Genomic DNA, 14,823 nt, shown 5'->3' with positions numbered 1-14,823 from the left:
AACTTGAATATGCTAGTATTGTCTGGTCCCCTTTTTACGAGTGTCATAAAGCAGCCATTGAGGGCGTTCAAAAAAGATTTTTGAAATTTCTCATCTTCAAAATAGATGGTACATATCCTGAAAGGGGAACAAACAATGAGGAATTATGCATGAGGGTCAATATTGACAGCTTAGAATGCAGAAGAAATTGTGCATTTGTTATATTTTTGTATAAAATCTTGAATGGCCTTATTGACTCTCCCAGTCTGCTCAGCCTGATTAATATCAATGTTCCTTCATATTTTTCTCGAAATCATGCAACTTTCAAACTTCCAAGAATAAGAACAAATATGCAATTGAAATCTCCACTTTATATAATGTGTAGTGAATTCAATAAAATTAGCAATCGAATTGACATTCATTCGTGTTCCATCAAGGAACTCATCTCGGTGATGAAAAATTAAACAGCATTGTTATATCGATATTTCGTTAATTTTTGATATGTTATTTTAATTATTGTTTAATCTACTAAATGTTATTATCAATTTACTCATACACACCATTTTATGTTTTGTTATCCTTTGATATTGTCCTGTAAATGGGAAACTGTTGGACAATAAAGGCTATTATTATTATTATTATTATTATTATTATTATTATTATTATGAATGAGTTTATGATACAAAATAATTCCAGTGTTATTATAAATTGTTCTTGTAGAATGAGGCTCATCAACAACATATTTACCTGGTTCCACTAAGATATCGCTCGGAGGATCAGGAAGACCCTTTGGCAACGTTCTAAAATCTGTATGAGCAGCTGCTGGCATTGGCAGTTCCTCAGCTAAGTTAGCGACGTTCTGAGCAGCTCTATGATGTTTCGCCCTCACTGTTACCCTATACTGAGTATTGGGTGCCAGACCAGTTATCGTATGTCTATACACTCCTGGTTTGACGGTTCTGACTTCAACATTGTTCACACAAACAACGTGCTGATGGTTAGAATTGGCAGGCAACCAACTCATTACAGCTGATGTTGATGTAATATTCGATGCTCGCACCGCACTGGGTCCTAAAGAGTGCGTATCTCTACCGATTATCATGGTGCAAGCTGCATCTCTAGATGTTCTACGATTTGCAGTAACAGATCTCACGCTTATACGATGGGGCTAAAATCAATAAAGTATTCATAACAATGCCTTTTACATTATATGGGTTCAGTAAACAACGGGTATGTAGGATGAGAAATTGAGGGATGGTTAGGATTTTGAAATGGAACAAGAGAAAATCTAAAAAGGTTTATCGATATTTACAACTGTGATAATGAGGAATTCTCCATGAATGTCATATAACCTATCGAAAAACTCTCATATTCATATTCTACTGGTATTTGAATATTTTTCCTACAGGGATAGTTTGAAGCAAATATAACTTTTTTGTTTGAACATAGCTAAATAAATTTCAAATCTCCGTTCATATTTACTTCATCAACAAGGGCGATATATAAGTTTCTCAAATGGCTATTAATGATGGCATGTTGGTGACATCGCAGTAGCAGCCAGTCTTTATTTAGATTCCTGATACTTTATATCTATATCATATTTAAAACGGTTGTATAACGCTTATTTTGGAAATAGATGTTTTGGCAGAACAAAAGTAACAATGTGATATCTCAGAATAATGGAACAAATTATAGACAAAATACCATGTCTTCAAACAAAGTACCATAGTTTTCTTGAAAATTCATCAACACTTGGTCAATGTAAGTTTTTCTGGCTCAGTGTAATGAGATTAGATATTGCTGCTCAGTTTACTATGCTTTCATTAGTTATCAAAATAATGTGTAGTCGACTGGTACTAATCAAGTACTGGTCTACAAAACCTAACGACAGACTATTCAGCAATCGAAATTTTGAAGAGGATTATCCGAATGAGGCCAAGAGAATATGTTCTTAACTCTACTTTCTTTCCAGTGCTGAATACAAAACATACTTGTTTTGTCCCCAAATTATGCAAAAGTCGAAAAAAGAAGAATCGAATGATAGAAAACATAAAATGTGGTATGATGGAAACCTAACTGAGGAGAATAGAGGCAATCAGATGGAAAGACAGTTATTATTCAGGACCGAGTTGAAATCGTCAATATCTCCAACTTCTTGCTAGAATATGATCTTTGGTGTAATATGAAGAATGTGGGGGTGTTCAAGAAGAGCCAAGAATCAGGTCGAGAAATATCGAGAGGACATCATCCAACTATCTGGAAGATTATCAATTTCGGTTTATATTTTCTGTCGAATATACGTAGCGTGTTGAAGAAGTATTATACCAACGAAAAAAATAATATGTGATAAGGAATTAAAGAACAGTTAGATAATTATTTCATGTCATTCTTACCCTGTTGCTATCCACTCCTTCCACTAATGCTCTTGTTCTTTCCGTAGCTTTAATAGTGGCCTTCAATACACCATCAACGTAAACGTGGTAACTTTCTATTTGATTTCCTGGACCAATTCCATCTGGCGCCGTCCACGAAATAAGAACACTCTTGTTGAGCTGCCTCTCCAAAGTCAGTTGCCTGGGGGCCGGCACTAACACCGAGAATAAAAGGTCAGCTAGAGGTCAAATTTGGGTCAGTTCGAGGCTATAAGTACAAAAGAATACCCAAAGTACGAGAAGTCGTTTTATGTTTAGTCAGCTCCTGATAATAAAATATCAAGAGAAAGTTTTTTACATTTAAACCTTTTTTTTAGAAGAACGAGACGTATTTAACTCAAAATTGTAATAAATTGCAAAAATAGTATTGGATATTCTTATCATCAATACCGTTCAATAATACGTTATAGTTGGAAAATTGTTTTAAGGTAGAGATTCGATTGATTCAACATTGAAGAGATTTATCCTTTGCGACTATTATTATTATGATAAAAAACTAAGAGTTGAAAGAACCCACAAAACTAATGAATACACGTTTTTCCACGCAATATTGCATATGACTATTATTATCTGAATTGAAGGGGTTATATTTTTAGGAGTGATTAATTTTTTGGGAAAGAAAGTTTTTGACTCAGATGGAGTAGTAGAAAGCCAAAAACTTTCTTTCCCAAAAAACTATTATTATCAATTTTTAATTGATTATATCCGACAGGTGTCAGTGCAGGATTCTTCCTGAAGTTATTCCTGCATATGCTGTTAGCAATACAACTACCGGAATCGATTTTCAATCATCGGAACACACTTGCAGACCGGTTTCGGGCTGTTTGGCCACTCGTCAGTGCAAAATAGTGTATATTATCAATATGTTTGCCAACGCTCCACTTGCCCGTGAACGAGATAATCAACCACATATTCGAGATCTTTCCAATTCCTCGTATAAGGAATATGCCCACAAAATTAGTGGGCATACTTGGAGACTGGCTGTAAATAAAATTATCTAAGGGAACAATTCGTTCAGGCCAATCTAAAATTGGTTTTTCTTCTTGATTTCATTAGTATGGCGTCTAAAAAAACTGCCTAGAACTCTAATATCATAACAGATATGCTTAGGCTTATAAGGATTCAAAAAAACGACACAGCAGTGGAAGTGGACGTCATAGACGACTATGGGAAGGTGAATTCTGACAACTACAGATATCTTAGAGGTCAGAAATATATGGCAGGCAATTGATCTAGGCAGAAAACAAATCTATATCTTCCTGTGAATAATAATAGTTCAGACGACGTTATGGACGTTGAAACAAATTCATATAAAATACGATACCTCGCATGGGTTATTTCTTAAAGATCTCATGAACACTCCAAAGAAGGTCGAGGATCCAAACATGAATATTTGACGAGAAGAAATGAATTAAATACCTATCGAGAAATCTAGGAGAGGATCTGAACATGAGCCAATCAAAATATAAACTAGTGTAAGAGGAAAGAAGAAAGAAGTATGCCTAACGCAGGAAATGAATAAGATAGCAAAGAAAAAACAACAACAGAGAAAGAACTTCATCTGTTCCTACTCTGTCCCATTCCTCGAATCCTGACAGAAAACTAATCAAAATCGCACACCAATATGTCAATTCAAAATCTTTCGGAATTGAATGATAGTTTTTGCATCCACACTAGACTGGATGTTGAATTTTACTCGGTTTAAAATTTTTCCAGTTCAGTTTCCTTTCTTAGAAATGGTAGCCATGTAAGTTCGAAAATGGGTAGATAAGTATGATGCCATATATTTTCATTTCCGTTCAACATTATGCAAGCTGTTTCTTTCAGTTTTTTTATATTTTCGTTAGATTGCCATCATCTGGCGTTAACCCAATTTAATGTGTATTTTTTTTTCACCGTAGTGTGCGCTGGTCAGGCCCTATCCCCCGAAGCCCCGATACATTCGGGAGGGCGCGCCAGCATAATCAACCAATGACCACTCCCCACACAGTGGGGTAAGTGATCATTGGGTCCGAGAATCATGTGCCCTGAGCAAACGCAGTGAGCCAAGAATGACAGCCTTCTGCATCTGTGCGGCTAAGATTTCTGCCTCAGTGCGGTAAGCCGGTATGATTTTGAGATTCGAGAGTAGAGAAGACATCATTCCACCAAGGACTCCAATAATCAGAACGACCATCTTGACAGAGTGATCTGGATAGAGTCTGCGGAGTTCGAAGAGAAAATCTCGATATTTTATTCGTTTTTCCTCCTCTTTTCTGACGATATTCGTCTCGCCAGGAGCTGAAAACTCCACGACAAATATCGTTTTGGTCTGGTGGTCGAGAAGGACTACATCAGGCTTATTAGCTTGTATGAGCCTGAGGGTGGGGAACGAATAGTTCCAATAAATTCGGTACTTCTCGTTCCCCACAACGGATTCAATATCCCCCGGAGCGTAGGGCAACACCGGTGTCTCGTCAATACCGTAAGAGTGCCGTAGATGGTAATAGCACTCTTAGGGCCGCGTTATGTCGATGGATATAGGCCGAGACCGCGTATGCTGGACATGCTGATAGCAAGTGCATTAGGGTCTCAGGCGCCTCGCGGCAGGCCCTGCACCTTGTGTCAGGAACCTCTATACCCATCACGCGACTGCGGTAGACTAAGGTGTTGAAGACACCATCCTGGCAAGCCATGATGAACCCCTCAGTTTCCGACTTCAGCCCACTCGACCTGAGAAAAGCGAATGTCAGGCGCTTTGATAAGCCAAGGTCTTCAATATTATTGAAGAAGACCCCATGCATTGGCTTATCCCTGTGTCTCCGCAGAAGTAAGGTGATCTCTGCGGCTTTTATCTGAGCTTTTTGCTGAACGGGTTCCAACTCGGTGACAGAGTTGTAGTCACCTCGTTCAGAGTCGAAAACTATACCGAGTTCATCAGCTGCTCGAGCAGCTGCCCTAAGGAGAAATGCTCCAATTCCTGCTCTCTCATGGTCACGGACCATGCAGAGAAGGGGACCCGAACTCCTGACGACTTTACAGGCTGTATCCAGTACCATTCTGTCATGTAGACACTCCAAACTCAAAAGTCCACCACCTCCCTGTTGTCGGGGGAAGTACAACCGTGGAACGGACGATTTGGGATGCAAACTCCTATAGAGATGCATCATTTTTCGGGTCCTTACGTCGAGTTGATACAGCTCCTCCCGAGTCCACTTCACTACTCCAAACGAGTAGAGTAAGATTGGAACGGCAAGCATATTTGTTGCAGCAACTTTGTTCTTCCCCGACAGCTCCGATGACCAGATCTGTCGAAGTTTGTGCTGATACTTGCCGCGGAGAGAGTTTTTCACTGCGGTTGTGGCGTTGTTCCACCCCGAGGTAAGTATACGTCTCTCCGGCATCCAGATGGTGTAGGATGCTTCCATCTACGAGCTGCACATCCTCTCCGTAATCCCCGCATCGTCCTCTTTTGAGATGAACCATTGCACATTTGTCTATCCCGAATTTCATACCGATAGCATGCGTGTACTCTTCCACCACCCTCAAGGACTGATGGAGATCCTTCTCTCCAGAGGCATAAAGTTTAAGATCATCCATATAAAACAGATGGGTGACCTTGTGCCTCCGGTTTCCGGGGGTGCCACAGTTATACCCTCGAGTGTTTCTGAGCGCAACGGATAGTGGCAATAGTGAGATGCAGAATAGAAGGGGACTGAGGGAATCACCCTGAAATACACCCCTTCTGAAAGTGACCCACCCTGTTTGGACTCTTGCTTCACCAGATGTTATGGTGAAGCGAGTTCGCCAAAGTGGTATCAGTTGTTCAATGCATCTCACTATGTTGTCGGGTACCGCAAGGCATCTGAGCAAATGCAAGATGAGCTCATGCGAAATTGTATCAAATGCCTTACGGTAATCGATCCAGGCCATAGAGAGGTTACGCTTATATTGTATCGAGTCCTGCGTTACACATCTATCGATGAGCAGGTTCTCTTTACATCCAGCGACTCCTCTCTTCGACCCTCTCTGCTCATATATCCGTTCGAACACTCGGTCAACTGCGGTGAGTATTCGTGTGTATAAGATGCTTGTAAACAACTTATAACACGAATTCAAGCATGTTATCGGTCTGTAATTCTTAGGAATCGACAAATCTCCGCTTTTGGGGATGAGAACGGTCCGCCCCTCGACAAACCAATCCGGAATCGGCTGCTCTCCGTCCAGCCATAAGTTGAAAACTCTGGCCAGATGGCGGTGGGTACTTGGTAGTTTTTTATTATTATTATTATTATTATTATAATTATAGTTACTCTCATTTTGTTATTGAGCGAATCATTCTTGAAAAATATTAATTTTTTCGACTGATTAAAAAAATTCTGATGGCATACTCTGATTTTCACTTTACGAGTACATGTTTTTACAAACACGAAACGTTTTATCGAATATTTATTATTGCATCGTCATAGTACACTTCGAATACAATAACACTTTTTTTTCATTTTTTGATATTCTCCGAAATAACAAATCCATTCGAAAAAAACGAAAAACAGCATTTTCGGTTTTTCCGGTATAACTCGAGAAGGGAGGGAGTCCCGTAAGTTTTCTTCGACCATTGTATTGTTCCCTTTTTTTCCATTTAATCGTCTTCGTATCTGTTACGGTTTAGAATATAGCATTGTTACCACATAATAAAAAAACGGCCTGTAGAGTAATAAAATTCTGTAATTCACTTTCAATGACATAAAATAAATTCATTTGAATTACGCACTAAGGAAAACTTTCTTCATTATTTATATAGATATATAAATAGATTAGTGTCTTAGATAGTGTATTCAAAAAACTCTTCATTGCAAAAAACACTTATTGCAAAAATGCAGTATGATTGAACTCATTTCGTTCTGGTCCTGGATGGTTTGCAAATGTGGAGTTGGTCTTCCCATTCAAGAAACTACTTCTATGCTCTTCAATTGTTTAGGAAAAAGTTCTCACTGTTTGGCCAATATAAAGTTTTGTGTGAGAGCCACAAGTCAACTTATATACTCCTGATCTATCCGTCTCTAAAGTTTTTGTCATTATCGTTTTCAATAAATTTACTTAAACTATTATACGTTCTGTGAGTCACGTCTAAACATTCTTTTTAAAATGACATGGTGTATGTAGGTGGTGTAGTTGAACGGTGCCAGTCAAGACGAATGGTGCATTTTACTGAGTATAAAGGTGAAGAAATCGTGCCACTCAAAAATAAATTGTGATTACAATCAAAGAATGAATAAAAATGTTCACAATATTCTTGAACCGAGCATATAGCAAAGCTTGAAAACATTCATAAGAATAAATATGAATTATTGTTTTTTATTGGTAATGCAGAATTCTTTTTTCAATTTTATAAATCAAAAAAATTATCGAGCTCTCTGCGTTGATGAATAATTGTAAATTGATACATTTCTTTGGAGAGATTTTTCAAAGAATCGGCTGTCAGTATTATTCAGTACGAAAATGAATGCTATTCATATTTTTCTATACGCCCTATAAAATAAATATTAATTATGATCCTTTATACGAAACAAACCCAAGCCGTATACAGTGCATAGATTCACATAACCAAATGGCTTATTGGACGATTCAGTGTCATGCAACTGCTTTTCGCAAAATAAACATGCTTATAAATCTGATTGATTGTTAATACATTAGAAGAGAAAACAAATAGAGGCTGGTAGGTCGTGGTTGAATGAAACTTGTAGCAACAAACTTTTTGCCTGCTAATTGGCAGACAACATCGGTGGTATGTGAATTGACTGCGAGGACGAAAGTTAAATATCGAAGTCTCAGCAACGAATGACAGGCGAGCTCCGTGTTCTTTCGTATTTATAGTTTTAGGAGTGGTGAGCGGTGATGGTGTGGATGGCGGTGAGAGTAATAGTGGTGGAGATGGATGAGAGGTACCCATGCGAATGCTTATTCCTTTTTGATCCGCATTTCTTCTGGGTTGTTCTGAATGGTCCACGTTGTTGACAGGTACGATGATGGTGGGATGTTAATGTTATATTCTAGTCTAGTCCATTTCTAGTCATCTTGAGTACTAAATACCAGGTTCTGTTGACCTGTGTTTGTTGTTGAAATTGTTTGGATGCTCATAGATCTCACTAACCTTCCGATTAAGTCGTGCGTGATAATGCTTTGAATTAGATAGGACACCAGTTTCTTTGTATTTTATTATGGTCTGATTCGGATAGGAAAAGTTCTGCAACAACAGATTTCTCCGGTAGCATAAGGCGGTAACTGCGCTTGTGTTCTTGTATCCAGGTGTTGATGATGCGTTTGTTAGTTCCGATACGAACTCAGTCATAGACTTGTTGATGGGCTTGATGTTGTGACACTTGAACAGTTTTCCAATGCGATTCGTGATTTTGTTAATGTAAGGCAAGTAGATTGTGCCACTGGCAGCTAGATCGTAGTCAAAGGTGAATTATTTCTCCTTTCAGGATTTCTAGCGCTATGAATCTATTGGCGTTCGAGCTTGGTCTAGATGATGAAGTTCTCCTTCAAGAAGATGTGGCTCACAAACCCTGCTGATACATCAACTAGGTAGGATTTTCATCGTAGCACATTTTTCTCCTGAATGGTATATTCAATTCTTATTGAGATGAAAATCAATTTGAGTAGATTTGCGATGAACTGTGTCGCCCAGTTTTCCGCCAGTTAGATGTGAGGATGGATGTGAGCATGAATCGAACTGATGTGGCGTAGAAACATTTCCAATGCTGCAAATAGCGAATTTATTATCAACGTAGTGGAAACAACAGGTAGGTTCAATGAAACGCTGCTGAGCGCTTTTTTCTCGAAAACGTCCATATAGGAATTTGAAACCACAGAGCTAAGAGGACTCCATTTGACAACTTCATCCATTTCTCCAAAAGAGTAATTATTCCAATTATTCAAAAAAACTTTTGGCATATCCTGAGGAAATTTGTTTTATCAGCTTCAACGCCTGCTTGACTGATACCGTGGTGAAGACAGAAACGACATCGAAACTAATCAGAATATTATTCGGCTGCAGGTCCGAAGTACTTATTTTCTTAATGAAGTGAATTGCACCCTTGATGTAGGATTCTCCTTTTATCGAAAGGCTCTAGTAGGATTGTTGAATTTTTCGAGCCAAAGGCGTTGACATTGGCGTTGACAGTGAAAGGTTTGGCTTCTGAATCTTAATAAGGCTATATAGTCTATATGGGGGAACTTTAGGCTTCCGGAGTTGGCGCATTTCGAATTGGAGAACATTTAATGCGTTGATTGTAATTTTTGTGTAATTTGGTTGTCACATCACCACGCACAACCTCATAGGAGGGCAATTAAAATAAATGGGCATCACAACAATTTCAATAGAGAAGAATGTATTCGGGATAACAGAACGTGATTTTCAGTACCCAAGAAGTCCAGAAATGGACTAGTATAAAACTCAGATCGAAATCCCACCATTAGCGTACCTGTCAACAATTAGAACAACCCAGAAGAAGTGCAGACCAATCAGGAGTGAGCATTCCAAATTTCAAATTCATCCTGGCACCATCCCACCATCACCTCCACCACTCTCTAAAACTATAAATACGAATGACAACGGAGCTTGTCAGTCAATTGTTGCTGAGATTTTGTCCTCGCGGTCAATGCACAAGCACTGACGACGTCTGCCGCAGTAGCAGACGAAACTTTTGGTACTACAAGTTCCATTCGACCACAGCCTGCTAGTCTGAATTTTGTTTCCATCATGACTCCGGCCATGAAAACCTATTTTCTTAAAATATTCATCCATTTATTGATAATTACCATTGCGTTCATGATTTTTACAAAGTGTAAATTGGTGTGTATGAAATTCTTGACTGCAAGGGTTTTGAGACATTCCAAAAGTTAAGCCTTGTCACTGCTCGTCTACTTTAAACTGTGGATTATCGAACAACCAAAACTACTGATATAATAAAATCATTCCATTTTAATTTCAAAATTGAAAGCACTATTATGCTAATTCGTAATACTATGTAAGCTAAAAGCTATATATAAACTGGGTAACATACCTAATGAAGCTGAATTTTGTTTATTATGGCGATTAGTAACTGAAAAACTCATTTTCAGTTAATCTAGCAACTAGGTCTATTTCTTGAAAAAAATGCAACATCCAAACTCTATATATTGACAAGCTTCGGAAAGTATTTCTATTATCAAGATGTTGCATTTTTCGAGCTGACTAAAATAAAACGCCTTAGGACTATTGGGCATTAACAGCAATACTATCCTATAAACTGTTCAAAAAGCTGGCAACTGGCTATACCCTTCGAAAGAGATAACAAACATTAGTTTTGTTTACTTACACTGATGTATCTGTACTGAGTGAGCGACATTTCATAAAAATTAGTATCTTTTTATGAGAATATGAAGTTTATCTAAGTTACAAAGCGAATGTATAAAAAATAAATGAGCTGGTAGATTATCAGCTATCAGTGAGCTTCTAACCAGCAATAGTACTTTCTATATTAGAAATAGAAATTAAATTAATATGTACAGTATGAATGATTGTGGTTCGGACTTGCATTGTAAATAGGTCTGAAAATTTATATCTTCAAGCAGGCAATGAACAAAAATCTATACTTAATAAAAAATTTTATACAATATGATCACAAGATGATTACAGACAATCGAGAATATTTTATATGACAATTTTGTTTTGAAATGTTCATCTCTTTATTTTTCTTTTATTGTATAATACATTACTTCAATTATGTATGGGCGATGACATCTTCCCTAACGAAAACGTTATCTATAGGATCGACAGAGAACTCAATCATCGAAAATAAACGAGGCTCCCCAAGGCGGTCACTTGCAAAATCAAGCTTCTACATCGACCGCCAAAGAGATTCGTCCTCTTTCTTGCACTGCAGCTTTCACTACAAGACAAACTATTTGTAAACTCCAGCAATGCATTTGTGGTACCGCCCAGTAAACTGATTACACCTAGAGTGAGTTGAAACAGCGCTGCCTGGTGCTGAATCATAAATACGTTGTGTTTATGCTTTAGTTTACAATTAGTTGGCCTTGCAGTAAAAGACAGAGGACGAATCACGTCGGCGGTCGATGTCGAAGCTTAGCTTTGCAACTGACCGTCTTGGGGAGCTTCTTTGATATTCGAGTTCTTGTTAATCCCATAGGATGGTAAGGAAAGATGCCATCGCCTCATTTATATAGGTTTGTCTGTCAGGGACATTTGAGTCTAGCAATGCATTTTTGGTTCAGCCTAGCACCACTGATAAGACCTATAGCGGGTCAAAATAGCGCTGTCTGGTGTTGAATCATAAATGCGTGGTGTTTGTGTTCTGATTCACAACTACTTCAACTATGGTTTTTTTCAGAGAAAAATTTTCAGAACTTAAAGTCCGGACGTATATAACATGAGAAAATGTCAGAAAGATAAATGATTTTTAACTTTTTGAACGTTTGTGACAGTGCAAAATAAAAGAAAGAAGTCATGCCATGAATGCGTACCTGTCTCACCTTCGGGCCCTTCATCTTCGTGTGCTTCAGCCATCTCAGCTAGTTCGTTGAGTCGCTGAACATCTGCCGCAAAATTTTCTTGGTTGATTTCCTCTTCCCGCAAAGTACTCAACACTGCCTGGTGAAACTCTAGAAGATCATCACCTGAAATCGAAAGATCAGGGCATCAAGAGTGGTTTTCATTGAATGACTGAATATATACTCTTTATTCTTTATTCTTTAATATCGTTTAATGTCTTAAGAACTAACATCTTGTTGACAAACACTTTGTAACTCTAATGCGTGTTACCATACGATAGATGCAATATATGAAATAGGGAATAAGCTTTTTTCCATTGGCAGGTACTTATTAAACACTAAGTTACAATGTAAATAATACTAAGTTCAGATCATAGATGAGGGAGAGAGTGTCTTATAAATATGTATAAATCAAGTTTTTATGTATAAATAAAATTGTCTTAAAAAATTAAAATTGTAAGATAAAATTAAATTAAAATTAAAATAAGATTAAAATTAGAGTTACACTTGTATAGATAAAATTAATATTGTATAAATAAAATTAATGTTGTATAAATAAAGTTGTCAATAGAATTAAAATTTGTATAAATAAAATTATTTCGTCATGAGTTTAGTTAATCATCGTAATATTCTGTCAAGTTATAATAAACCTTGTCGATGAGATGATTTTTTAGGTTTTTCCTGAATATTTCATAACTTTCAGATACTCTTATGGACAAAGGTACCTTGTTGAATATTTTTAAACCATTGTAAATAACAGAATTTTTTATTAAAGTCGAGTTTGGTTTTGTAGTTCTAAGCTGATCAACCTGTCGTGTATCATATGCTATGTTACCTTCAGTATATTTGAACTTGTTTTTGTATATTAGGCTTGCTGTTTCTAGAATGAATATCGACGTCAGGGTTAATATTTTAGTCTTTTTGAATAACGGCCTACAAGATTCTGTCCATTGGGCTTTGCAAATGTATCTAACTGCCCTTTTTTGTATTACAAAGATAGAATCGAATAACTGGGATGTGCATGCTCCCCAGAACGCTATTCCGTATCTCAAATGTGCATCTACCAATGCATAGTATGCACATTTGGCCGCCTGGAATCCCAATTCATTTGAAACCACTCTGAGAGCATAACATCCTGAGGCAATTTTTTTTTTAAGGTTTGTTATGTGGTCCTCAAATTTTAGTCTACCATCTATTTGAAGCCCCAAGAATTTCGTAGATGGGTTATCTTCAATCATGGTTTCCCCTAGAAATAGTTCTGCTAGGGTACACTTGAAAGTGACTACTTTGGTTTTTTTTGTGTTGAATGCTAAAAGATTATCATCACACCACTGTTTTACTGTCTTGAGATCACCCTCCACGTTGCTCTGCAGGGTGTTTATATTCTTTTCATGCCACAGAATTGTGGTGTCGTCGGCAAACATTGTGAACCTTCCCTTGATATTTATGTATGCCAGATCATTTATGTAGAGGAGGAAAAGGATAGGGCCCAAGATTGATCCTTGGGGTACTCCACACTTGATATCTAGTATAGAAGAGTGTGTCGATGTCCTGACAAATTGACTTCTTCCTGCTAGATAAGAGCACATCCAATTATATTCCATGCCTTTAAATCCATAATGATGAAGCTTCTGTAGCAGTATTCCATGATTGACGCAGTCAAAAGCTTTCGACAAATCACAGAATACCGCAACCAGAGCTTCCCCATCATTTATGTTTTTATAGGCCATTTCTAAAAAATTAAAAATCGCATCATTTGTGCCCTTTTTTTGTTGAAAACCAAATTGATGATCACTAATTATTTTGTTGGCCTCTAAAAATTCTATTATTCTATACTTGACTAATTTTTCAATTATTTTGGCCAGGGTAGGAATTAAACAAATTGGTCTCAAATTACTTGGGTCTCTTTGATCTCCTCCTTTGGATAGCGGTATGACTACCGCCGTTTTGAGAAAATGAGGGAAATTTCCTGTTGAAAATGAGTGATTTATAAGTTGTATTATATATGTATATATTGTATTATTTTCCATTTCAATCCTGAGTTTTTATGAATCACTTTTCTTATCGAAAACAGACACTTAACAGACAAACAGACAAACTCTTCTAATGTGAAGTTGCCAAACGAGTTGGCATCTTCACATTAGGAGATGTTTGTAATTTGCCAACAGACATTCACTTCTAAATACGCTGTATGTTCAAAAAATAAGGTGAATCATAATTTTTCTCAAAAAATATTTATTTGTTCATCAATTTCTATTTTGTCTCCTTCAAAGTAGCCCCCTCAGATATGATACACTTGTGCCAATGTTTTTTTCTAATCCTCGAAGCAGTTCGGATATGCACTTTTTGGTAAGTCCTTGAACTCAATCAGCGATTCGGTTTTTATCTCCTCAAATATTGCAAAACGCCGTTTTCCCGTGAGTATCTTCAATCTTGGGAACAAGAAAAAGTCGTATGGGGAAAATCTGGTGAAAACGGTGGCTGGGGCATGATAACGGTATTGTTTCTGGCCAAAAAAAGACCAATAGGCAATGACGAGTGAGCAGGTGCATTATCGTCATCATCTCCATCAATTGTTTTTCCACAGTATCAGACGTTTTCTTCGTACACAACGCCACGATAATCGAAAAAACCAGGGAACAAAACCTTGATATTTGATCAAACTTGGCATATTTTTTGGTCTTGGCCCTACTGGGCTCTTCCATTGAGACGATTTGACTTTGGTTTCAATGTCATACTCATGATTCGTCACCAGTTATGACTCTCTTAAGCGAATCTGGATCGCCGTCGACGTCATTCAACAATTCCTGAGCGATGCTCATGCGATGTTTTTTTGGTAAAAATTCAGCAATTTGGAACGAATTTCGCTGCCACA

The 14,823-nt window shown here is 37.5% G+C and overlaps 1 protein-coding gene across 15 annotated transcripts in view; it reads right to left on the bottom strand.

Annotated features, from left to right (window-relative positions):
- Rbp (RIMS binding protein) overlaps positions 1-14,823 on the bottom strand; it is a 143,063-nt gene that overhangs the window by 60,121 nt on the left and 68,119 nt on the right. For 13 of the 15 annotated variants that reach the window (XM_074185675.1, XM_074185673.1, XM_074185674.1 and 10 more), the window contains exons 8-10: positions 11,922-12,074; positions 2,373-2,590; positions 727-1,147 (exon numbers count right to left, since the gene is read on the bottom strand). In XM_074185675.1, coding sequence (XP_074041776.1) covers positions 727-1,147; positions 2,373-2,590; positions 11,922-12,074 — 792 coding nt within the window. The remainder of the gene's footprint in view (positions 1-726; positions 1,148-2,372; positions 2,591-11,921; positions 12,075-14,823) is intronic. The other 2 variants (XM_074185669.1, XM_074185668.1) reach the window with 2 other exon arrangements.

Source organism: Leptinotarsa decemlineata, unplaced genomic scaffold (genome assembly GCF_025532065.1).
Source record: "Leptinotarsa decemlineata unplaced genomic scaffold, Ldec_3_MD MMD2_tig00078346_RagTag_RagTag, whole genome shotgun sequence".
In the NCBI taxonomy this organism is placed as follows: domain Eukaryota; kingdom Metazoa; phylum Arthropoda; class Insecta; order Coleoptera; family Chrysomelidae; genus Leptinotarsa; species Leptinotarsa decemlineata.
Note: the sequence above shows the minus strand (reverse complement) of the source record. Positions and strands in the feature narration are given on the sequence as shown.